General features: G+C 37.9%; 1 protein-coding gene across 3 annotated transcripts in view; it reads left to right on the plus strand.

The window, feature by feature from the left end:
• Positions 1-1,218: 1,218 nt before the first annotated feature.
• Positions 1,219-27,169, plus strand: part of LOC121951759 (RNA-binding Raly-like protein) — a 62,095-nt gene continuing 36,144 nt past the window's right edge. For 2 of the 3 annotated variants that reach the window (XM_042498216.1, XM_042498218.1), the window contains exons 1-2: positions 1,219-1,498; positions 25,275-25,549. In XM_042498216.1, the coding sequence (XP_042354150.1) occupies positions 25,294-25,549 (256 nt within the window). In that variant the 5' untranslated portion in view covers positions 1,219-1,498; positions 25,275-25,293. Of the gene's footprint in view, positions 1,499-1,933; positions 1,954-25,274; positions 25,550-27,169 lie in introns of those variants that run through there. The other variant, XM_042498217.1, reaches the window with a different exon arrangement.

Raw genomic sequence — 27,169 nt, forward strand, 5'->3', positions numbered from 1 at the left:
GTGATATCATTGATCTCACCTAGTAAACTGCTAACTGAGATACAGAAATGTGGTGACTAAAAAGAAACATAAGCAGTAAGATGATTCAACACGTTTTCATCCCAGCTTGTCAAATATTGTCACTTGGTCAGTGCCATTCATATCCACATGGTATGATAATGATGATTTTTATTTTAAAATTTTAAAATATTTTAGCAATTTATTTTACCTTTGATATCTTATCGCTTTACTCTTTTATTGTAAATATGTATTCTTTATCATATTTTTATATTTTATTGCCTCCTGCATCTGTTGTTGAGGATTTGCGAAGGTGTGTCAACTTACACTTGTTATATTTATGGGGCATTTCAAAATACACCTCCATCTTTAAAGGAAATATACAGTTTCTGCTCATTAGATGCATACAGTGTTTTTCAAAATAATCTTACAATGTGGGTAAAACACCTTATTTTTATGCTTATTTCCTTGTGCAACACAAGCATGTGGTTAAGTCTCGGAAAAACCATCATGGTTTGCAAGGTGCAAGGTAGATTTATTTGTCACATGGCATAACATTCATGCGAGTGAGAACAACAGGGTCCTGGGTGAAAGTCAGAGGTTTGCTGGACCCATCCAACGCCCCACACACTCTATAAGGACTTTCCAGCTCCTTATATTATGTCTTCAACTGGTGGCATTTCAAACCACTGCCTGGACAGGTTTGGACTAACTGTGTATCATACTGACACAAAGGGTGGCTTTTGGCATCTGTGTCTGATACGGATCAGTATGTCATAATAATACTGATAATATTATTATCATTTATATAGCACTTTCTAAAAAACAGAAAGTGCTTTACATTTAGATAAAATATGCACCTAAAAAATCAAGTTTTATATTTTCTTAAAAAAGAATAATCAGCAGTTAAAAAAAACAATTTAAAGTTGTATGCCCCTCCCCTAAGCCAAAAATAAATATATATATAGGTCCCTTCAAAGTTCTTAAAAAATATTTGACACGCCTCTTCCTTTTTGCACCCCCCCCCCCTCCCATAAATATAACAGTCCCTTAGCCAACATCACCATGAAGATGTTTACTGTCATAGAGGAGTGTCATAAAAATAATGAGACCATTTGAATTTATTCACTTTAAAAACGAGGGGAAAAATGAATCACATGCTAATATTAACCCCTAGGAACCCTCCTGTGACACCGTCACTGACCCCTCGTAGCACCCGGACCCTATTTTGAGAAACTCACAACAGCACGAGGCGTAAAAATCAATGAAATTACCAGAAAAGCTCATCTCAGTTACAGCACTGTGTGTTAAGCTACAAGAGAAAAAAGCTCGGACGGATTCAAAAACTCTGGCCAATCCCGAGTCACATGACTCCACCACCGGCAGCGATACGGAGCGCAAAAGGGACGCAGAGCCTCGGTGTACACAAGCCTGCACACCGCCAGCCCTCCGCCGCTATCCGCCCTATTTCTTTTTAATTGAACCCTTTTACTCCCGCTCGGTGAGTACATTTTCCACTGCCTTTTTCTTATTTTTGTCCTCTTTTTCTTGCTTTCTTGTCTTGGTGTTCCGACCCGGGGAGAAAATGTTTTCTCGTTTTCTGCATGCACTGATTTAAATCTTGGATGCTGAGTGTTGTTGCTCCGGCGACATCCACTGAGAAATAGCCCTACGTGCTTTGCGGACGCTCTTGATATTTTTTTTTTCCTCCTCTTCCTCTCTCTTCCTCTTCAGCAGCTTCTTTACGAGCTCACTTGTTATAAATCCACACCTTTTTCTTATTTTGAGGCTTTTTTTAACCCCCTTCTGTCATCATGGCTTGTTTTGGTGTGATTTTGGTTTTGCTGCTTTCCTGTGATCTTGCAGTGTTTCTCTGGTGTTGGAGGCTGTGCGTCTCCGAGGGCGCAAAAATAACAGTTTTGATTTTCATCTTTGAGGATTTTGCTCTTGAAATAGGTGAGAAATTTCACTTTGCTGGAGTTTGTTTTGTGTTTTCTTTCTTTGGTGCTGCCTTAACAAGCAAATGGGAACTTTTTTTTGTTTTGCAAAACGGATGTCTTGGACAGAGCTGGATTTGTATTAAAATAATTAAATAGTGTTAAATAATCAAATAGTTTTAGATTTTTTTTTTAAAATGAACCAGATGTGTCTTCAAAATGAGCAAAACAAATAAATAATTAAAGACATTTTTTAAAATTTTAAACCCATATTCATGTTTCTTGGATGACTGATGAGAAGTGATAAAAACTGTCACAGGCTGCAGGATTTTTGCCCTTCAAAGTTGCCTCTCAATTTGCCAAAAATCAAACTCTGAATGCAAATCACTGCTGTGCTAAACAAAACAGAAGCAACAACAGATTCCTGCCAATTGAACCAGACACAGCTGTGCTCCTCCGCCCTGTTTCTCTTGCTACACACACAAACCGTGCAGCATTTGGGAGTGATAACTGAACACACACATCAGGCAACACACAGAGCAGCCTGGAAACTTAAACTGTCTGAATGAGCCGATGGAGAGCAGAGAGGAGGAGGAGAGGGTTGGAGGGGGGTCCTCAAATTTTGCAGCAGTTCATTATGCAAATCGGGGCCGATAGATTTGATTAATAATTTGACCTTGACATGTAGCCAGAACTCATGCACAAACCTGCAGGCGACAAATTAAAAAACACACAAATTTTCCTGCAATTAACTGGCAAAAGAGAGAAGTGACCGCTGCTTTCACCTCTTTAAAAATCCTTGAGCAAAGTTTGTTTTTGTGCAAAAAAGAAATGCTTTCAAACAAATTCATAAGACAAAACCTCCTTTCAATCATTGTGGAGAGATACGGGTGAAGGCGTTTGACAGCTTTTCCAGCCTTCACACTTTGCAGGTCAGGGAACAGGTGGGGGAAGCCAAGCATGAAATGTGCTGCTACGCAAACAATACTTATCTCTCACTAGGGATGAGGTGGGAGGCTGGCTCTGGAATAGCCATGCACTGAATCACTAAGAGAGGAGGAAGGAAGGAAGAAAGTTTTGCCCGGCATTTCTGGAGCGGTCAGTAATCTGTCTCCGTCCAGTCAAGGCCTGTCTTTCTGCACCCGTGGGCCCGGATGATCATTGACCCTTAGCAGGTGTAGCATGTGGGCTGCTTCAAAGCCATGCACCACAGAGCCCATCTTCTTTCAGATAAAAACATTTTTGAGCTGCTCCGGCTTTCCGACTATAGGTCAAAGAACAGATTTGGGGCTGTCTCTTTTTATATCCCTACGTGTGAGAGAAAACCAAAGACAAAAACAGATGTCAGACAAACAAAAAGAAAGATACGGAATATCACTGAGGGATCAGCGATCTCAGTACCACTTGAAAGATGTGATATCTAGTATCCGAAGAATGTGTCAATTTGGGTAGCATTTTAATGAAGTTATCTGGAAATATAGATGTTAATTGATTTTGCATATTCTTAAAAATATAGTGACAGACTTCTGACTTGTGCATATGTTGCAGTGAGGCAAACGTTTGTCACAATTCAGTGGATGTGCTAAAAAAGGTTTCAACCTGTAGGATGTCTTGGTGATTTTTTTTTTTTTTTTTGAAGTTTGGAAAGTGAAATGTCTATAAATGTCGTTTTATTTTAAGAAGTCATGATCATTACAAAATTTTATGCATCCACTGAATCATGACTCTAAATGGTGCAAACTGAGTTCCATACGAATCCCCGTAGCTGATTATGAGATATAAACTTTTTCGCATTTTTGGCGTCCTCTAGTGGCAGAATATCCCAAGACTCCTTAGCAAAGCTCGGAAAAAGCATCTGCACATGTGCATGAAGCTTGGTTACAATTGTCTGTGCAGTTTTTGATTCATGAGTATTTATGTAAAATTGAACTTTAAGACAAACACAAATTCAAAACGGATTGACGGATCAAAGTCTCTTTGATAAGTTTAGATCAGCAGCATGTGCGGATGATGATTGACCCAATGATCTGGGACTAGTTTGTGAAAATATTATTTAGAGAAAATTGAGAAAAGTTGCAAAATTTGTAGATGAATTGAGAGATAACTATGGTGAAAGAGTTTTGAGTGTTTTTTGAGATAATTGCTGAAATATAAAGTTGATTGTTGCAGCACCACCTTGAGGTCACTGAGTAGTGGGTGAAACTTGCAACCAGGCTGCCAGTTTTTGTGAGTTTTTGTCGTACGGTTTTTACTGCATCAACACTTCTAGTGGAGAAAAATAAGAAGAGGAAAGAAAAAACATAAGAAAAAAAATAGGACCCCTAAAGATGGTGTGTGTCACAAACACACACACACATACATACATCATCCACTTCACATAGAACAGTTCTGTGTTACATTATGCATGTGATAATACCCACTGCTCTGTATTAGATCTCCAATTCTTGGATCTGTACGCTGCGTTCTACGCCTGCATTAGTCATATTCAACACGTTCTCCAGTGCAGAGTCCGTCTCTCCAGCCGGTGGAAAGCAGCAGTTTGGAAAACAACAATATATGCATGCACCTGATGCTCAGTTCTGTTGTGAGACGTGCCATTAGCCTCGCAGCGTTAGTATCTCAGCACCGCGGCCAGCTCCTTTTATTCTCCATTCAAAGAGATAGTGGTGGATTTCAGCACCATGGACAGCTGCCAACGCTTTATTACTCTGGCAGCTGGAGCGAGCTGATTCCTGCCTCGAAGTCTGGAGTGTCTCCACTCACTAACCCCTGCCCTCTACACCACACACGTCTTATTCGGAGCTATTTCAAGCTCTCTACCCCCATTCAAAAGGCTAAAACAGAGGTTTCACCCGAGATAAGATAATTCTCTTTCTGAGTCAGCGTATATTTTAACTGGTTGAAAAGGCTCAATTTAGCCTTTTTCAAAGCAGAACTGGAATAAACCTTTTAAAGGATGGATATGTAGGTATACAACAGGTTTATGTTTTGTTATTCAACACAATGAAGAAAAAACTTTATTTGTAGATTAGGGTTGCAGAAGTATACCTCTTTCAGTGTATACCATGGTATGAAAATCAATGATTATAGTGTCATTTACATTTTTTTGTTCTGAAAATAATGCAGTTGAATGGAGAATCAAGTTATTATTTTCAAAAGGAAGACTTTTTATGCATACTCAGAAAAATGGCTTCAGGTTTCAAATATTGTAATGGAACATCTGTTTACTAAAACCCTTATATTTTAATTAAGGCTATTTGTAACTGATAGTAATTATAGTGAGATACGTACAGAAGTGTGAACTAAGGCTTCTGCGTCACATTCCCAACAAAAATTAAACTCTACGTGCTCCATGACTGTAGCTATTACTGTATTGGATAGTGTCTTATTGTTAGGTTTTTAAGGTTTTTAAAATTCCTTCATTCAACAGGCTATAAAATAGAGGTTTTGCATTGGATAAACAAAACAATAATTATCTCTCACACAGGGTTTCTGTAAGTTTCAAACTTGCTGAGAAAACTTAAAGAACAAGTTTGGTGGTATTCAAGCGGCAACCTCCAACGCACTCTCAATCTAAGTCGTCACATGTTGCAGCTTTGCAGTCGACTATCACGTCTACATATTAGGTTTTATGAATCTTTCTGCATCAGCTATTGATGTTTGGGGATGGCACTACTGTGATGTTAACAAATGCACATGTTGGGATGACGCAGTACGTGGTTATATTTAGACAACACAAGCAAATAGCAGCCAACTCTGGGATGTCAACAAATGTACGTGCTGCCATGGATGGTAAGGACTAGGCAAAAGAAGCACATGGAAAAGTGTAGGAAAAAAAATCACATTAGGACAGGAAGTCCAAAGTTTGTTGGACCCATCCACCGACTTCCCCCCTGTCCTATAGGTGCCCTCACACTCCTTGTATTATATTGTTTCTTGCAGTTGTTCTGGCATTTCAACCCAACACCGTCATCCGGTGGCATATAATAACACTGCGAACGGTTCTGTCCGGCCACGTTCTCACCTGATGCAGTCCAGTGGCGTTTCATGCGCATGCAAAAGGTGGCTTTTGGTGTAGCGATCTTGCACCAAAACTGCTGTCAAAACAGCAGGATTTTTCCGAGTTTGGAATGAGAACGGGCTGCAACGTCTGATGCTGAAAAATTAAGCCAATAATTGCATTTTGTCAAATGACACCAAAAAAGACCAATGTATTTAAAATAGGTAAGGTACTCCAGGGGTTCCATGAGTATATTGTAGAGTTACTCAGCTAAAAGAGGAGAATAAAGTACAGATATTGGGGTTCATGGCATCAACAAACACAACAAATAGAATTGTACATTGTCTTGTAGAGGATCTTTCGTGTGTTTGCCGTTTCAATAACCAAAAAACTACCAGCTATAATGTGCAGACTGCATGGACACACCTCAGTTTCCCACCAAACTGAGTCACCTGCTCAGAGAAGACGAGTGAAAAAAGAGACCAAGTACATGAAGCAACAGTTCCAGGGTCAGAAAATGGGGGTTTGTCAGAGAACAAACCTTGTAAACCACTACCACAGACTCCCATTGTTGTCCAAAAACCCATCAGTGAACCAGAGATTTGAACTGGGTCACATGTTCCTTCTTTACTAACAACCTGAACGCTGCTGTTTATTTGGAGTCATTCCCACATACGCTGAGCTGGCAATACTCACAACACCAAGTATGCATTAATCCCTAACAAATTAAACATTCTTTATTTTTTTTCTAACAATTCACAACCTGTTTGTGAAGATTAACGACTTTTGTGGAAACCAGTGGGCTACAGAAATTATCAAGAGATGGATTTAAACATTTTTAGTTTTTGTCTTTTCATGGGATTTATTGACAATAACAAAACTATAGAATTTTGGCAGCTCTATCCTTTAATTACATCTTTTATAAACTAAAATAGGAGTCTGCCTAAAATATAAATATGGATCTACAGTTATTTGTGTTTTGTCAAAAGAACATATGGCCCTGAAATTACCATAGAGTTAAATGAAGAAAAAAAATTAGCATTTATTGTTTGACTTTTGGACTGGATTGGATTATATTGTAAAGTGTAGCTGTTGTAAAATGCCTCTGAACAAAAATAGAAACTATAAAAGAATGAAAGGTCATGACGTCAATGACAGCGTTTGAATTTTGCATTGATGATAGACTTTGGTGCGACTTCTATTGACGGAGCAAGCACAGCAAATCACACCATAACCATCATATGTTTATTGTTTCACCTTTAACTGAAAAATCCCTCCACAAAATTAAAAAAAAGCAAAAGTACAGTTTCCTTTAGTTTCTTGATCGAGGGACTGTTTGCAGATTGTATGCAGGTACGTAGGGGCTTATAAGTTCAAAGGTGTATGCAGGTGCTAGACTATGAAGTACTTTAAAAGTAATAAGTAAATCCTCAAAATCAATCCTGAAGTTAGCGCAAAGTCACTCATGGGGGCTATGTGTTCTCATCTTTTTGATCCAGTTAACAGTCTCGCTGCAGCGTTTTCTACAATTCGAAAGTGTGACCGTGCCTTATTGTTTACGCAGAAGAAGAGCAAAGTACGGCTATCGATTCTAGAGGGAAAAAAAACATAAATAACTTCATCCAAGTCAGTGAATGATAGAAATAATCAGGTTTTTGATACTTTTTAAAGTTGATAAAACAGGACTGAACAACATTATTGACATGACAGTTGAAAGTTTAAGTGGAATCAAGATAACTCTCAGAAAAGCACTAAGTTAGGGAATATATATTTATTTATTTAAGTGTCTAATGGCCCAAATTATTTCATTTCCTGTTCCTGCATAATAATATTATCCTGATTTTGTAGACACATAGAGGTGAGTATCGTCTAATATCGTATTACTGATGTATTTCATGTCGTAGAGAGAAACATGAAAGTCTCTTTAGCTTGTGTTAACCACAGACCTTATTTTAAGCTTCTTACCAAAAACCTGTTCAAAAAGCCCATTTTGTTTTGAGACGAGGGAACCGGAGGAGCTGAAATGCCAACAGAGGTTTCAGGTTTTAGGACTCATTCCTAGAGCACCAAAGTCTGGCACCAGTGCAAAATTCAAATGCTGTCACTGACATCAAGACCTTTCCTTCTTTTATAGTTTCTTTTATAGTTTCCTTGTGTTCATTTACATATCTTTTCTATCATAGTATAGGTTATTTGCATTCAAATGTGCATTATTTTGTGTTTACCAGTTTTGATGTAGCGTGTATTCACCTCCTGTCACCGTGACGACAAAATGTGTTTCTTATCCACTATACAATAAAAAGAAAACATTGCCGGCTTATAATGTTCAATAGCAAACCAGAGCCAATTTTTTCATTTAAATTGCAAATTGTTCCTGAAATGAAAGTGTAATCTTAGTGACGTTGTTTGTCAGAGAGAAAACCCCGTATCATTCAGCTAGGCCTCGTGCATATATATGATTCATTGGATCAAACCTGCAGATTGTGATGCAGATTGACTTTCACCTCTCACCTTTCAGCCTCACTGTTAATCATGTTCCAAATCATTAGCACAGTGTGACTTTACAGCTCACTCTACAGCCTCCTGGTGCCATAAAGCAGAAATCAGCTAATTACTCATAGCTCTAGTAACCCAGTTACTTTAGCCTGGTGGAGCGAAAGCTATATTTGGCAGTCACACAAGAGGAGAATTAAGGAAATGGAGAAATATGTCCGTGCCAAGAGATATGGGGAAGCATGGCATGTGTTCATATGCCCTCGGGTGGAGCTGTGGTCTCCCCTGCTACAACAGCAGGTGGAGTCTTTTTCTCCCGCTTTTCTGCAAATGCACATATTGACGTACGGGTAATCCTCCGATCTCAGTGTTTTCCAGAGGGTAAAAGTGGGAAAGTCTCCAAATGACGTAAAAAAAAAAAAAAAAATCAACTTTAGAGAGCAAACACGGTGATGCAATAGATAGATAGAAGCAAAATAGTTTCTTAAGGCTGCTGGTAACAAGAAAAACAGGGTTAATAATGTGAACGTCCACAAAATGATTATTTGTATATCATTTAGTTACTTCATATCACGTAAATTTTGTTAAAACACATTTTCACTACCAGCTCATTAATACAGACACTTGTCAATGGCTCTTGTTGTCAGATGCCAATGCACCATTTAGCTGCAGTCTGAGATGCACCAGGCAGCTTGTCAGTTTACTCTTCTCACATTGTGTCTTCTCAAAAATAAACTTCTGTTTTCACAGGAAATGTACAGTTTCTGCTGGTTTACAGCATACAGTGTCTTTTAAAAATAAATTTAGGCTTACTTCGGCAGGTTTAAGCAACACAAAAACGGGATTAGGGTTAGAAAATAACATCATAGTTTGGCGTAAATGTGAGGTGTGTGAGATTAGGTGGATTTGGTGGCATCTAGGGGTGAATTGCAGATTGCAACCAGCTAGAATCCCTTCAGTGTTCATTGTAGGAAGTTTTTACAGTGAGCCACATTGTCCACAGAGGTCTCTTCCTCTCCAAACAAACAGATGCAATGATTTAAACCAGTGAAAATACTTTAAATATCAGTTTAATGTTAAAAATCAGTGTAACTCCCATGCTGCTCATCGTGGAAGGGCTGCTAACTGTGGTGGCCAATATCCCTATCTAGAGCCTTTTTTTGTCCATTCTGGGCTACTGTAGAAACATGGCGATACAACATGGTGATCTCCACAGATAAGGACCCCTATGTAGATATAAATGGCTCATTCTTAGATAATACCACAACAATTCTTATTTTCATGTAATTATACACTACAGAAAACATGCTTTATTTTATTTTATTGCTTTTTTGCCAACATATCCTGTTAAATTCTACACACTGGACCTTTAAAAACAATTTTTTAACTTACATCATGTAACGTTAAGTGACATACATGTCTAGTGTAGTATGCTACACAATTAGCACACTATGCTGTTGAAATCGATGAAAAATAACTTTATTGACTTTTGGTTTGACATGGCAAACAAACATCGATCTCTCAGGTGAAAGTCCAGAGTTTGTTTGACCCATCCTTCCCTCTTGCCCTTTGCGGACTTTCTTGCTCGTTATACTAAGGGAGTTGGTCGGACCATGAAAAAAAGCTGTCGCCCGGTGAATCTCATTTTGCCGCTAAAGGGTGTCTCAGAATATGACGCTGAGGACCATTGTATAAGCATCTGTATATGATGGTTGGGAGTGAGACAGTGTTGTTCACAGAGAAAACTTTTTTTTTTCAAATAGACTCTATATGAAGATGGACAACATGACAGCTCCCCCAAAGTGTAGCTTTTCAATCTCAATCACCCTTTGATGTCTGTCTGCAGTATAGGTCATAAGCCCGCCCCTGCATGTTAGTGAATGGGCCAATCTAAAAACTCAAAGTACACGCCAAATCTATTTTTCCCAAAGATGTTTTTGTCACTGAAGGCAGTTCTCGTCACCCTGATGTTTGTTCAAGAGATCATTTTTCTAAGTGCTCTCAGCAGAAATCAACACATCATTAGCACACTGTCAACAAAACAACCACCACATCCTGCACCGATGATTTAGTCCTTGTGAGGGACGCAACAGGACGTTTTAGTGTTTACGTGACTAAAGATATGAGGTCAAACATGTCCCAGACCACCTCGGCAAGTAGTTTGAGTAATCAGATCACAATACGTCTTTGTGGTCGCTCCTTCACAGCGCATGTTAATACAGGCTTTTCTCACTCAAACTTGTCAAGTATGTCTGCTCTGTCAGTGCTTTTGGCATACAAGCGTGATCCAAAAAGCCACCTTTCGCACCCAACCAGAACACGGCTGGCTGGTGTCAGATGAAAACACGCTCAGACAGAGCCTGTAGCATTGTCATGATGCCGGCAGATGGCTGGATGGCACTGCACGTGTCCACATTCAACGCACACAGGCGGCGCCACTTGAGAATGCGGCCGGACCGAATTGGTCGTGTTGCATGGAACATCGAAGGACAGTGTCAGGCAGTAATGCAGCCGGTAAACATGTGGTAAAAGTTGCATGAGTGTGCTTATAAGGTGGGTGGGTGTGGAGGTGGATGGTCCAACAAACAACTAACTTTCACTAACTTTCATGCGGGAGTTTGGAGTTCGCTTCACATGTGGATGTGCGTTTGTCTGTTTTTCTACACCTTACCATGTGCCTCTTTTGCCTAAACCTAACCATCTTTTGTTGCTTAATCCCAACCATCATGACAGTGGCGTTGGTTGCCATGTGCTGTTGTGTAAACATAAGGACGGTTCAACTTCATCCCACCATGTGCATTTGTTTACATCACGCTAACAGCAACCCGGAGCGTAAACTGCTGACGCAGACGGATACCTAAAACATCATAGGTAGACGCACAAGGTCACTGACAGAGTGACACCATGTGACAAATTAGGATAAAAACGTGTTGGTTGAGACCAGGTGTAAACAGGCTCAACAAGGCAACATCTAAGGAGCTGTTTTCCTTCAAAGTCACCTAAAAGTTTTTGTTTATCACTTATGTTACTGCTTACAAAAGCTGACAGTGCAAATAATTTTGTCCAAATGCTTCAAACTGACCTCAAAGATCAGGTTGGTGATATATAATAAAAGCACACACAAATGCCCTGATTACAGAGATAATCAGCTCTGCTATTATTGTAAGATGCAAGATAAAATGTCTTCCCGAGAAATGCCTTCATCCCGTCTAACCGTATAGGTCACATTGTGCTTTTATCTCCCAGCTGTCATCGCCGGTCGAGGCTATAGGTTGCTGAAATCAGATTATAGTACAACTCATTTTAGATGCTTCTACCTTCAGTGGCTATGCTTCAGCGAGCCTCCATAAATTCACAAAGGGGGGCGGGCAGAGGAGAGATAAAGCTGATGGAAATTGGAGTGTATTTTCTTTACTGTGCACCTGTGGGGGTCTCACATGTAAAGCGTCGCCTTACACTTCATTAAAGGCATGAAAAATATATAAATGATAAAAGGCTGATAGAATAGTAATATGAAAGGATAGAGTCACAGTAATAATTTATAAGCTACCTATCTACCTACCACATGATGTATGCCTGCATTTCCCATCTTTGATATTCTGGTCCGAGGCCTAAGCTCCTTGAAGATGATTGGCATTGCAAATGTCTTTTTCTACCCTCCCTTTTCCTTTTTTTTTGAAGTTCTCTCATTCCCTCCTTCCATCTCGCCCTCTTTTATTTCCCTCCCTGCTTCTCTCTCTCTCCTTTTGTTGCCATTTTTCCCCTCTCCCTCTTCAATTCAAACTCTAGACAGGTATTATACAGGAGGTAATGGAGCGTAGGAAATAAAAATAGTGCTTGACAGTCATCCGTCCATGTTAAGATCCACCGCAAAGAAATTCCAGGTACTTACAGTAAACAGGCTCCAAACTGCAAGGCAAGTTGCTCATTATGTGCGGGCAATAACAGGCTATTCTCTATCTGCTCTGCACCGTTAGCCGGTATTTACTGTACAAGTCCTGCAGGAGAGATTAGCCTCCGCTGGGCTCCTCTGGGCTCGGAGCAGAATGGCCCAGCAAGGACCTCTATTCATTAAGCCCTTAATTGCTAATTGAGGTCTTTGAATGATTCAGCAATAGCTGCTGCTGTTGGGGCATTAGCTGAGTAATTTATGGCTGTGAGAGAACACGAGGGAAAAATGAACAAGGGCGAGAAAGTGTTATTAAAAAGGACACTGGTGCACGCACAGCTTGCTATTACACAGCCACCTTATGTTAACTCTCAAACAAATCTGTACAATTTTTTTTTTATAGGTAATTTGTTAAACTCATTATTTTCTGGGATTAAATTTCATTAAGACATAATGCAGTTTGACTCTCCACACCCTCATTTTCACACCAAATTTTAATTGAATATTTTACAATTAAGCATATTGTGCATATATGGCTCTGTCACTGAGTTATTTTAGCACTATTTTCATCTTTTATATTTCTCACAGCAGCGTTTTGATTAGGGGTCGACTGTTTTTGGTTTTTCGTGGCCGATAGCAATACTGATAATCACTAGTTAATGAGACCGATAACCGGTACTATTTGGGACTGATATGCATTTACAATACAAATTAAAATCTTTCTGTCAATATTTGGAATTTGCAGTATAACAAACTTCAGCACAAAACTTTTTTAAATGCCTGTAGCAAAGGTTTAATCAAAACTGAAATGTTCAACATCAAATACAGCAAGTTCCCAACAACTTTTTAAAAAATATTAAATTAAAATAAAAAACTAACAAATATTAATAGCTCCCTGAGGTTTTACAAAGTAAATGTCCAGCAATGCTGACACTGTCTTTGTACTTTTTAATTAAGTAATTTTATTGGCGATCATTAAATAAAATGCTGATACAGATAACTGACAAAATGCCAAATATCGGCCCAAATAATTGGCCAGGCGATAATCTGTCGACCCCTAATTGTGACAAACAGACAGAATTAAATAGGTAAATAACTCATAGTTTGTAAATTTAGAGTGTAAAAAAAAATAATTGTCTGTAAGATGTTTTCCTTTTAAAAGATGCTGTGAAAAGAAAAAAAACTTTATTGTAAAGTTTGAAATCACTCCCTTGTTTATCTGTTAAACATGAAGATGCAGCCAGAAGATGCTTAGTTTAGCATTAGAGGTGCTTTTAGGTGGATGTTTTATATTTATATGAAGCTACATGGAGACCAGCTGTTTCCTGTTTACAGTTTGGTTAGCTATATCAGCAAACTTCCCAGTTTTTTAATCATATGTGTTGTATCCCTTTTTTTTTTTTTTTAAAAAAATAGCAGCATTCAAGACAAGCATCACGCCTGTCACACCTCTTTTGATTCTGCAAAGCCGCAATGCGACATATAATCACACACTGGATGGAATGATGCTGCTCTTGTTTGGTTTTGTGTAAAAATGCAAAGGAGGCGTAAAGAAGTGACCTCATAGCAGCCCTATAGCACTATCTTTGTGTAAATAGGGATTATCATTATGTATTATCTAAATTTGGACGTTTTGGGTCCGTGAAATCAGGTGGAAGTGTTCTTTTTGTTCTTTTTTAGTTAGATTATTTCAGGGTGGATAATTGATCCATGGATCGGGTCAGAGCTGATCAGATCAGATCGGTGGATGAGAAGCTGCTGCAGAGGCGAGTGAAAGCAAACTCTTAGACCTGGAACAGTTAACATGGAAGTTTGACTTTCAGTGATATTCTGCTGCTCTGTCTGTACTCAGAGTACGCTCCTCCATCCGAGAGTGAGGTGCAGTGCATTACAGAATGGTTTATATATTTAAGTTGCGCTCCAAATGAACCATCCAGCTCGAAAAATATTAAATCAGTACATGGCAGCAGATATTATTTGTGACCGGTCAACACAAAGAAATCAATGTGTGGGAAACCATGATGGTGGCAAAAACACAAATGGCCCTGCCTATAGCCAGTGTTTGGTATGTCTGTTCTGTATCTGTAGTCTGTAGAATACATGAGGACCTGCTCCACATATAAACGGCTCAAAACACAAACTTTCCTTATTTTCAGGTCATTATAAACTCCTGAAAAAATAGTTATGAATATTGTATTAAATTTAGATGCCCCCAAATCCTACACACTGGACCTTTAACTATCAAAAATTGTCACAAGGCTCCTTTTCCATGGCTGATTTTTACCATTTGTCTGGGTAAATTTATTATGTTCTGTGATTAAATACCATTTAGCTACATTGCAGTTTGACCCTTCAGTCCTCATACAATTTTAATTGAGCATTGTGATTAAGCATATTATTATGTCTTTGTGTAACTTCTACATTTGTAATAATGACGGGTTCTTTCTTTGTCTACAACTGACAATTGGAAGAAGTGAAGCACTCAGGTCAGCTACAATCATTACTCTGGCTGTTAAATCTCCCAGCGGCTGTGTCATTGAGTAATTTTTGCACTATTTCCAGCTTTTAGGGTATTCACAGCAGCATTTTGATAAATCCTCACATTTCATGCTGCATATGTTCTCACATAACAGCAGAAAGAGGGAAAATAACCCGTACCTGCACTGCAGTGGAGTTCGTAAATTTAGACTGTATAAAAATGTAATTAGATTTCAGTCCACATTTATTCCCTTGTAATGCGTTTGGCTGTCATTCAAAGGAATGAGGCAAAAGGGGAAAAAAATAACCGGCTTATTATAGACCCATATTTCATTCTCTTATGCAGACATTTTTTCCCAGGGAGGCAAGTAAAAGTTGAGACTTAGTTCGAGCGACGTCTGTCTCCAGAGTCCGATAAGGCAGAAGGTGACGTATTTAAATACGACTTATTTCCTTCCGTTGACGACAGTTGAGGTTAGATGCTACGCCGTCAACTCTCGAAAGATAAAATGCTGCAGTGCAACATTTGAGCAGCGGAGAGCGAGTGTGGCCTGAATGCATCCTTCACATGCCATATGTATTTGTCATATTGGATGAGGAGTTTTCATCTTTCTCCCCTCAGACGGGGCGCGAGTCAGAGAGGAGAGATCAGGGAGAGAGGAAGTGCTAAAATGATTACTTTCACCAGTTCCTCGCTTCTTTATCTCCAGAGAATTCAGACTCTGAAGCCCCTGACAGTCGGTGTAAAAGGACCAAAGAGGATCCATGAAACACTTACACTTGGAACCTCTGCAACACGGGAGGATGCTGTAGAAGCCCTCATAGAAAAAAAATCACTGTCAAGCACTCACTTTGGCTGCTATAAGAAAGACTTTTAACAGACAAACAAAACGGCGTTGCACGGAAAAACATGCCAGTGACGAGCTGGGCTGCGCTCACAGCTTCACTGACGCATGAAGATGTTATTTAGCATTAATTTCTGGAGCGTTAAGCGTGCCAGGATGAATCCAAACCCCTCTCTCTGCTTCTGTCGTGCCTATCAGGCTGATTTGAATTCAGTGCGAGTGTGTTTTTCTGGCCTGGGATGTTTCCACCAGCGTTTGCCAGCAGTTATGCCACATGTTCTTCTTAAAAGGCTTTGAGGATCTTAGAGACTCATGAATATTGTAAAAGAATCGTCTTTGAAGTCTCTCTTTTTTTTTTTTTTGCCATTTTCAGTCAGCTAGAGGAGTTACGTCAAACTCTTTCTTGTGACCATTTTCATTAAAAACATGTAATTGAGGGCAATTGACAAAACACTGTGGGAGCGTCTCCTGGGCGTTAATGTAGGTGATGCGTGTGGAGGAAGGAGAGACTGAAAGCTGGCATAGCAGGACAGAGATTGCCTGTAGCTGTAATTTTCTACCAGCTGCAGCCTGCAGTTATTTAGAGTTCAATGGAGGTAACAGTCGTAATACAAGGTCCACAAGCTTACAGACTTTGTAGCAAACTACAAACCGTTAGCCGAGCTAATGTCTCGTGTCCATAAGCAAGTTTGCATCAGCCTTGAAATTCAAGACACTTTGAAAAGCAGTTTACTGTTTATTTCTGGTCCATAGATGCTTTGTGTCCTCACGCTTTGAACAATGTCACTTAAATCGAGAACATCTGAGTCTGTTATTCACTTCTATTTCTTGTAAACTTAAAAATGACTTTTAATGCCTCCATCTACTTTTTTTAAAAAGAGTATTTATTGTTAATCAATAACATTTCACAAAACAAACAAACCTCTATACACATATACACATGCTCATATACAAAGTGCAACAGTTGTAGTTCATAGCATAAATTGAATCAAGAATAAGGAAAAAAGAGGGTGATTAAAAGAGTATATTATATATTATACATAAATAAAAAATAAAAATTAATTAAAAATAAATAAATAAATAAAAATTGAAATGTAAAAAAAAAAATTTTAAAAATCAAATTAATTAAATAAAATGAATTAAATCCAGTAAATAATTTGAAAAAAAAACTTTAAGAAGGGTGATGGATCTTAACTCTCCTGAGAATGGTTTATATAGCTGAAGTGATCTATAAAAGGTTGCTGAATTTTACAAAATTTCTCTTCTTTTTTTCACAGAAAATTCAGTGTTTTATTACATCATTCTTTAGATTTGAATGTGTTGGTGCATTTCTCTGTTTCCAGTTGAGCAGGATCAACCTGCCTGCCAGAAGGCTGATAAATGATACCATGATGTGTTTTTTAATTATGTTTGAGTCTATAACTGAACTGCTATCAGAGGATCTGAGTGAAGACGTCTTTGTGTAATTCTTGATAAATTATTGGAGATACTGCTCCAATAATTTGATGTCATTAGGCAGCTCCAGAGCATATGAGCTAATGATGCTTTTATGCTCATTTTCAAGTTAAGTCCTGTATTTAGGGTTTCTACTAGAACATGTTTACATGCTTTATTGTTAAAAAAAAAAAACACTTCATTTTCCTCATACTTTCTGCTAGAGCACCTGTCTGAAACAGCCTGTTTTAGCGCCTTTGTCTTTAAGCTCTCCTCCTGAAAAAGGCCAGTCTGCTGTGCTTGGTCAGTGTTTCTGGGGTTTAGCATCTCAGTGTCTCTGCACTGTAATTGGAGTACAGCAGCACTGTCTACAAATAGAAGATCACAAATAAACGCGTCCAAATATGACTGGACAGAAAAATAATCTGAAATCGGGGAGAAATTAACAACACTGGCAACTAAAATTCCAGTTTTCATGATGTTAGGGTGTATGTAATGTGAACACTTGCAGTAGTGTGCTCAGAGCAGATGACCATATTAAGAAATCCTAAACAAGTTGACGTCATCTTATTTTAAAGCAGAAATAAAACATTGGAAACAGAGTATTCAGAGCAGTCAGAAACCTGAAGTTTCTACTTACAGTTATTACTTTTTAAATGTTTACATTGGTGAATCTTTCTTTTGGCAAAATGGGGCGACAACATCGGTGGCCTGAAAATGCAGCCCTTTTTTTTTTTTTTTACAAAAAAAAAGGAAAAATATAATGCTAATGGTCAGTCTGCAGTAGGAGTACAACCTGTAGTCTGGAAATGCAGTTCACCTTAATGTGTTCATCAGTGAACGATTGTCACAGTCAGAACATGCGAGAGCACTGATGGGTATGGTGGAGTAGATAATAGAAAGGAAAAAAGGCATCAAGGTTGCAGAAAAAATGTTGGAATTTGCGTATTGTACATATCATATTCTTTTATTATTGCTATTATTTATGTAATAATTGTTTGATTGCGAAGTTGTTTGTGTTGATTTCTCATTAGCTCTTGGTCTGCCAATGCACTGAATGTGCTGTACTTTTATTTCATCATTTAAAACGTTAAATATTTAAGGGAAAATGCAGAAAGGCATATTAAGCCCCCTTTTAAGCAACAGGTTGACATATTTAAAGATGCACAACCGCTTTCTCGCCTCTCTTGTGTCACTGCATGAATTATGAAAGTGAAGCCAAGGAGATGTTAGCTTAGCTTAGCACAAAGACTGCAAACTGGTGTAAACAGCTAGCCTGGCTCTGTCTAATTCATAAGTGATTTTTGCATTTCTTCTTCTTTTTCTTCTTCTACTTCCTTGCACTAATCACAGCAATCAGAATCTGATGACAGCTGCTGGGTTTTTTTTGGTCGCTGCCAGTCAAACCTTATCAGTGGGCAGCCATACAGCCCTTGTGTAGATGTTTTTTTTTTTAAATTATTGTTGTTAATTTAATGTTAATGTTATAGAGAAATATGTGAGGGGGTTTAAAGAATCATTTTTAAGCGTACTTCTTGGTTGCTGACATGCTGTAAAGGTCTTTTAGGTCTTATTGCTTTTTTTACACCCAGAAACAGAAGCAAGAAGCGCGGCGGATCTACGTATCAGCCACATTTCTGCTTTCTGCTCTTTTCACTAAGTATGAATACACATATAAAATAACTTTTTTTCTTTTTTTCACTTACTTGCTGCTGCAGTCTTTTAAACCAAATGCCGTTCATTCAAACATTTAATGTGTTTAATGAGCAAAAATCCAACGCTTTCATTTGGCACTATATCCCAGCTCAGTATGGGCTTAAATTAAGGAAATTACATTTTCTGATATTAAATCTGCTTAAAAATGTCCTCTTGCTTGCTTAATCAACCGTCTAATGGCCTCACCTCTGTACATTTGCCCTAAAAGAGGCCATTTAGTGCACTTTGCAGCCATCAGTCACTCGCTGTGTTGGGTTAGGCGCCGGAGCTGTGGGGTTTATTCAGGGGTGGAGACGGACTGAATGGGGTTTGATTTGAATGGATCGAATGGTGGGCTTTTTAACCCCCTGCTCTGATAATTAAGTTAATCAGCTCCAGAAAACTCAGTGACATCGCCAAATTAAGGGACTCGCAGTAGTGTTAAATTATCCTCCATTCTGTGAGGTGCAAAAGGAGATTTTTTTGGGAACAGCAGAGATTTAGAGCGGATTATATGTGAGTTAGAAAAGGAAGTGAGGAGGTATGATGGGGAAAATTGTAATGGGAAGTGTGCCCGACTGCAGGGAGCATTATGGTGTATGTGTTAGTGTATTTGTGTGTGTGTGTGTGTGTGTGTGTGTGTGTATGTGAGGATGGGTGAGATATATTTTCAGAAACTACCTGTACATATCATTACATCTCTGCATCCTTTCCCTATATTCACTCATCTGTATTCAGGCCCCTGACAAGTTTTTGCAGGAGCCATAAAACATTCGCAGATTAAAATACATCCACAAGTAGAGTCTGCTGTTCACCTGAGCTGCATGTCTTTAAAAAGAGGAAACTAGAGTAGACATGACATCATTCGTCAATTAAACAAGCTGTCAATATATAGAAAATCAATAGGCAGCTGTTTTGATTATTGATTAATCTTTACTTTGTGTTTGTCTGTCTGTCAGAGTGTCCCATTCTCATGAATGGGATATCTCAAGAAAGCTACAAGGGAATTTCTTTAAACTTGGCCCATACGTTCACATGGACTCAACAATTAACTGATTAGATGGTCATAGGTAAAGGTCACTGTGACCCTGCATCCGTCTCATTCTCGTGAATGCATATTTAAAGAATGCCCCAAGGGATTTTTTTCAAATTTGTCACAAACGTTAACTCAGACTCAATATAGAAATTATTAGACTTTGTTGGTCAAAGGTCAAGGTCTCTGTGACCCAGCATCTGGTGAATGCATATTTCAATAATATGTTGAGGGAATTCCTCCAGATTTGATATAAACATCCACTTGGACTCAACAATGAACTGATTCGATTTCCAATAATAAAAGATCAAGGTCATTATGACCCTGAGTTTATCTAATTCCTGTAAACATGATACCTCAAGAATATCTTGAGGGAGTATCTCCAAATTTGGCACAAACATGTATGTGGACTCAGTGATGAACTGATTAGACTTTGATGGTCAAAGGTCACTATGACCTTCTGTCTCATCCTTGTGAATGTGATATTTCACAAACACCTCGAGGGATTTCTTCAAATTTGACTCAGACGTCCATTTGGACTCAAGAATCAACTGATGAGATTTTGGTAATCAGAAGTCAAGGTCATGGTGACCTCATCTGTGTAATTATTGTGAATGCAATATCACAAGAACACCTGAGAGACTTTCTTTTTTTACTTTGGCACAAAAGTTAACTTTGAGTCAAGGATGAACTGTCTCAAATCTGTTTGTCAAAGGTCAAGGTCACTTTCATTTCACAAAACATATTTTTGCCCATAACTCAATAAATCATACTCTAATTATGTTGAAATTGTAAACTGTCTATTCTTAAAACAAACTGAGGAGAGGAGAGGACATAAGACAAAGCTAGAAAAGTTGCATAACATCACCCAATGGAAACACAGTCATTTCGCAATTGTGTTTATCGTCATTTTGAAAGTATTGCTGAATCTTTGCACAAATCTAAAAAATCTAAATCCTTGTGCTAAAATAGATTGTCTCAGAAACAGGGTGAATACAGGCGTCCCAGCACAGAAACGTGCTTTTGACAGTTAAAACTTGTAAACATGTCCTCATAGAAACCCAAAATGGAAGTATGAACTTAAAAATGAACCTAACAGGTCCTCTTTAATGTAAACTTATCGATTATTTTCTGCTCTACCACAATCTTTTCTCAGTGAGATATTTTTTGCTCCTCCAGGGTGAAAAGAGCCTCTGCTGTGATAATAATAAGTGCACGGTTTGTGAAATCCGGGTCTAAAAGCCTCATTGTCAAAAGATACACACTTAAAAATCCTTACCAACAGGGTTCTCCAGGAAGCAACAACCTGAGAGGTGCCTCCTTCATCTCTGAGTGGATGTGCCAAATATATCGCCATGGTGACACTTTCTGGTCCCCTGGAGGGCTGCAGCATTATGGGAACAAACAGTGTAGCCTGCAGGGAGGCTGTAATTTATTTGTGTCCAGCCAAATCCTTTTTTTCCCTCTGTTGACCTGGTTTCTATTTGACAGTAATGAAGCTGTCTTTGACTATTGCACAGTCTTTGGTGTTTATACCAGGTGGAGGAAGTATTCAGGTCCTTTACTGAAGTAAAAGTACCAATACCACGATGTGAAAGTACTCCATTACAAGCAAAAATCAAGCATTCAAAAAAAATGCTTTTTAGCAAAGTGTGCTTAAAGTATCAAAACTATAGTATTTTTTTTCACAGTGAGATTCCCCGTGTGACTGATATTTTATCATTTATATTATTAGATTGTTAATACTGATACATTTTACTATTGTAACTGGTCGAGATGGAGCTACTTTATATAGTAAAGGTATATCAGGTCTACCTGATAAATCAGAGGGGTAATTACCTTTTCTATAATTTCTGCTATTTTTGTGGAATATTTTTTACTTCTTTGTGTCTTTAAATATAATTTTTAAATAAAACCATGTAAGAAATTTAAGGAGAAATGCATCCCATAGACGTTACATGGTACTACAACTGAACACTGCTTTTTTGTATGGGGTCACAAGGCAAAGAGGTATAACCATTTAAAACCTGGGTCTACATCACTGGTCAAAAGCATCTTGTTGTGCGCTCAGATGCTTTTCATAAATATTTCCACCTCTGAACCGTGAGCGGATTCGTTTGATTTGACGATTTTAATGACTTGGCATGAAATGTCCAATTAATTGCAAGAAATTTATATTTTTAGAATGATTAAAATACACTGGGGAAAAATGTTCAGAAAGTGTTATTCATTATTATCATAATAATATATTAATATTAAAATTATGTTACAGAATTGTTGTTATTCTTAAGCACTGTTTTCAGTCATGTCCTTGTTAAATTTTGGGTCATTTCTTCTCAAATCACTAATTGCCTTCTTCTCATGTTTTTGAAAGATCACAAGCCAATTTAATCAGGTTTTATGTGCTTAATCTCTAAAAATATGTTATTTCTTATCATCTTTCAATATGTTTTTGTATTCAAAATCTTTATCTGAGAGGCAGCGCATGTAGCTGCAGCAGCCTGTAGCTCCTAAAGTCCTTGCTACTTTTTTGCTATATTTTTCTATTTTTTCAAACCCATGGCCGCTGAAGCATGACTGTTCTATGATAGAGAAGCACTTACAAACATCAGGAAAAATTGTATGGGTCTGGACTGAATGCCGCAGCCCGGGAGAAGAGCGCCGGATGAAGAGAAGGAGGAGAGCCAGCATCAGGGCAAGGCTGGCTTGACTTGCACCAAGAGCTGTTCTCTACCAAGTCCTCATCTTGCTAATACCCACTCACAGGAAAATAAAGTGGATGAGACGCCACTGAGGCTCACTCAGCAACGGGAGATCAGGGACTGCTCTGCGCACATCTTAACACACATGGTTAACCTCTAACATCCCGGATCAAGCTGTTGCAATGGATGGGTGGACCTTGTTGGGAGCCATAGAGACACAAGACTGATGCAAATCTATAAAAGTAGTAGCTGCTGATTTCAATCAACTTATCCTTCAACTCCAAAGCTGTAGCAGGATCAAAGACAAATGTAATTTTGTTTTTTAAACTTTTTTTTAAAAAATGACCAATAAATCTAAATTCTACCTTCTTCTACCTTCTGATCTTACTAAAAAAAACTGTAGATAAAAGATTGCCTTGAAAAAACTATGTTAAGATAACTATTAGTCTTAAGTTTACTTTACAAATAATTATTAAATTTACTTAAAATTTAGTTGAATTTAATTGATTTTGTTAATTTTGTGTAACATAAAAACTGATAATGAAGTTAACTTTTACCTTTGTATGTTTAAGCAACTCTTTTATTATAAGTAAGATCAACTTTGATTTACAGTTTAACAATTCCACTTGTAAAATTAATGTAATTAAGTAAACAGTAGACTATTTCCTTCTGAAATAAAAAAAAGTAAAAGTATAATATAATAGCATGAAATAGAAAACTCAGAATTGTTGTACACTTGGCTCTTGTCCACCACATAATAGTTGGAGTGCCTGGAAGATGCCTGACTGACATGTTAAGGCATTGCAAGTCGAGGAATTTCGAAAAGAAAAAAAAAAAGAGGTGAAAAGCGAGTGAAAACTCTTGTGACTCTTGTGCTATTTTCAAACATGGGAACACAGTTCTCAAATATAGTGAGATTTTTTAGATTCACACTTATGAATCACAGCTGCATGTCAAGAGATCTCACCTTCTGCAGAAAGCTCTCTGTCTCTGCCTCCATGTTAACATTAAAGAAAAAGGGGGTCACAGTGTAGAGAACAATTAGAAACAAGACAACTGGATAACCAATTCTAGAACTGGAAAGACTTATTAATTAATTATTAGCCGAGAAAAAATAAATATAAAAATCTTTTTAAAAATCACATTATCTAATAATAATAACAATAATAATAATAATAATAATAATAATAATAATAATAATAATAATAATAATAATTTTATTGTTATTATTATTATTATTGATAACAATAATAATAATAATAATAATAATAATAATAATAATAATAATAATAATAATAAGAAGAAGAAGAATATTAAAAAAAATGATTATCTGTTTAAGTCATTTTTTTTAAGCAAAAACAACATCAAATGTGAATATTTTCTGTCTTTCTTGTTTTGAATTTTTTGGGGTTTTAGGTTGTTGGTTGAACAAAACCAGCAATCCGAAGCAGATCTGCAATAGAAACAGTTACAACAATGGATACAGTTACAGTTGGTAACTGGTATACAAGTTTAAACTGTCACTTAATTCACACATATAAATGAGACAGATTATTTGTGAAAAAGTACTCTTCTGCCTACTCTATTGCATTTTGGTGCCTCTGGTGGTCCTCCTGCATGTGGATAAAGCAACCAATCAGTCGGGGAGTTTGTAACACAGCTGTCAATCACTGCTACCAAACTGTGGACAAATGTTGTTATGTTACTGCATTGCCTATTTCTTGAGAGGTAGGCATTCTGCTTAAATGTTTTCAGAAAGTTTTTGACCCAGGCACCAGGTTTGAAACAGTTTGCTGAAGTGACCCACTACTGGCCAGAGTAAACTGTCTCATTTTGCAGCTAAACAGTACACTAAAATATGTTTATGAAAACCACTTGAGGTGAAAAATGATAATGCAGTAACAGTTAATTAATATTTTATCAGAGCTTCCTCGTTTGACAGTTTGATCGCAGTTCACGAGCAGTCTCATGTCATATTGTATGAATGTAGTGAGAGTTTCACCAAATATGACACAAACTTATTTTAAAATAATTTACTAACTATAGCCTTAATTAAACAGCCAATCAACTGAAAAGCAACTATTTTTATAGTTGGTTAATTATTTTGAGCTTTTCCAAATGATTGATCCTTCACTTTTCTCTGTTTTATAATGTAGTAAACTAAAGATCTTTGGGTTTTGGATTGATGGTTGGACAAAACAAAACATCACCTTGGAATTTTTCCATGAATCCATTATTATTCACAAAACAAATCAACAGATCAATCAATATAGAAAATAATCATCAGTTGCAGCTCTAATTTGAAAACAGGCTGGGTTTTGGGAAACTGATAGACACCTTTCACTGTTTTATGACTATTGTGGACCAAATTATTCATGGAAAAAAAAACAACAAAAATAAACAATGACAGATTAGTTGAAAATTTTAAATAAATGTGTCAGCTCCAAATGACATAAAATTGTAGCTTTCTGTTTCTTGTCCTCACTTATAAACAAATAATAAAATATGATCCCACAAATCAAGCATTTTCTGATTGAAGCTTTCATCTCAAAATGCTTTTTAGAGAATATTTTGACCATCCAGTTTGGTTTTTTCCAGAAATGGAGTTTTCTCAACCCAAACAAAAACCCTACAATTATCTCCAACACATGCTTTCAGCTCTGCCCGGTGTTTATATCCCACTGCTGCTCGCTGTTTGGCTTTCTGTGTGTAACATCCACAGTCTAACCTTCCTAGCTTTCTGAGCTGTGTGCAACTGTGTCTCCCAGCAGGCCGTGCTGCAGGACGAGGATGACTGGGAAGACCCTGACCAGCAACGTGACCAACAAAAATGACCCGCGCTCCCTCAACTCCCGTGTCTTTATCGGCAACCTCAACACAGCTGTGGTAACCAAGGCCGACATCGAGGTCATCTTCTCCAAATATGGCAAGATCGTGGGCTGCTCTGTGCACAAAGGTTACGCCTTCGTTCAGTACGCCAGCGAGAGGAATGCCAGGGCAGCTGTGGCCGGGGAGTACGCCAGAGTGATCGCCGGACAATCATTAGGTAATGTTGTTCAAATGTGCAACACTGAATTGTAAGAGCGTGGAAACTACACTATACTCATTTACACATCTGGGCATGCACCATTATGGGATGTGTTTCTGCCACATTTTCAATGCTTTGTCTTTGTGGTCGTGTACCCTCACTAAAAAGAATAGTGTGACAGATTTAGGGGGATTTATTGGCGTCTAGGGGTGAGGAATACAGATTTCAAACATCTGAAACTTCTCCTGATTAGGATTTCTTCAGTCATCATTGTTAGAAAGTTTTCACCAGGAGCCATATCATCCACAGAGCTCTGTCCCTCTCCAAAACAAACAGACAAGGGGTTTTAAACTTGTTAAAATCCTTACCTTAAATGCAGATGTCCGGACTTTACCACACTTGCAAACTTTGCATGCATGCTCACTGAAAGTCTGCAAATGCAGAGGGCTATCCAAATTCATGATTGTGTAGGCTTCACCAGATTTGACTGAATTAATTATTTATTTGTTTTTTCAAATCAATGTATTATGACATTATACAATGGTATACATGTGCTGCAATTGCTGTACGTTACTTACTCAAACGTTACTTGAAATATGTGGGCCAGAAATTATATTAAACCGCATTATGATACAGTAAAAGTATAGACTACGGGTCATTAAATGCATTGTATTATTGCAGCCTTCCTTTATAAAGCTGTGCAGTGTATGCCAAATATGTAGGCTAGGAAAACTGACTGGGAATCAACAAAAGACGGTCTTCCAATGTAAGTCAGTTTAATTAGTCGTAGTATTGTATAGAAATGAATGAATATAAGTTTAACTCCCCAAAAAGTATAAACATGGGATTCATCTCTGCTGGGACAGATGAGCAGACATTAACCACCAGCTTGTCTGAAGAATTTGACACCAGCAATAAGACTGTAGTTGTTGCCTGAATGCTTCAACAGCAATAAGTGAAAAAGACTTGAGGTCCGACTGTTAGCGACTCGCAGTCTCTGACATCGCCTTTACGAGATGATAGTGCGCACATCACAGAACGTATGACTGAAGTTTGCGAGGGCTCAGTCCCCAAGATCAGAGGGCAGACATTCGGGATCAGCCTGAAAAAAGCATATTTAATTTATGGATCAGTGCATCTACCATGCTGCTTGTTAAAGAAAAATCAACTTCAGTGGGCAATGCAAAAAAACGGCCCGGTCTGGAGCCAGTGTGAGGTTTGTCCATTCTGAGCCACTGTAGAAACATGGCCATTTAGGGATCTCCGTAAGTGAGATATAAACGGCTCATTCTAAAGTAACAAAACATGATGATTGTTCTTTTCCGGAGATCAAACACTAAAGAAAACAAACTAAATTTATTATATTCCATTTCTGGCAAAATGTCCTCCAAATCTTACACACTTGACCTCTAAAAGAAATGATATGACAAGACATAAAAGATGCTCTCAGTTGTTCTTCAGTATAAGTTTAAATTATAAGACAGATCCCAAAAGTACATTACTGATCCCCGGCATCATTTTAAAAGCATGCATATAACCAATCTGCCGTGTGATTTGACTCTGCCACTACAGCGCAGCTCAGCTGAACACATTTATAAATAGTAATATGTAAGAGTACAAAGCAAGTAAGAGAGGGTG

The sequence above is a fragment of the Plectropomus leopardus genome, chromosome 12, assembly GCF_008729295.1.
Source record: "Plectropomus leopardus isolate mb chromosome 12, YSFRI_Pleo_2.0, whole genome shotgun sequence".
In the NCBI taxonomy this organism is placed as follows: domain Eukaryota; kingdom Metazoa; phylum Chordata; class Actinopteri; order Perciformes; family Serranidae; genus Plectropomus; species Plectropomus leopardus.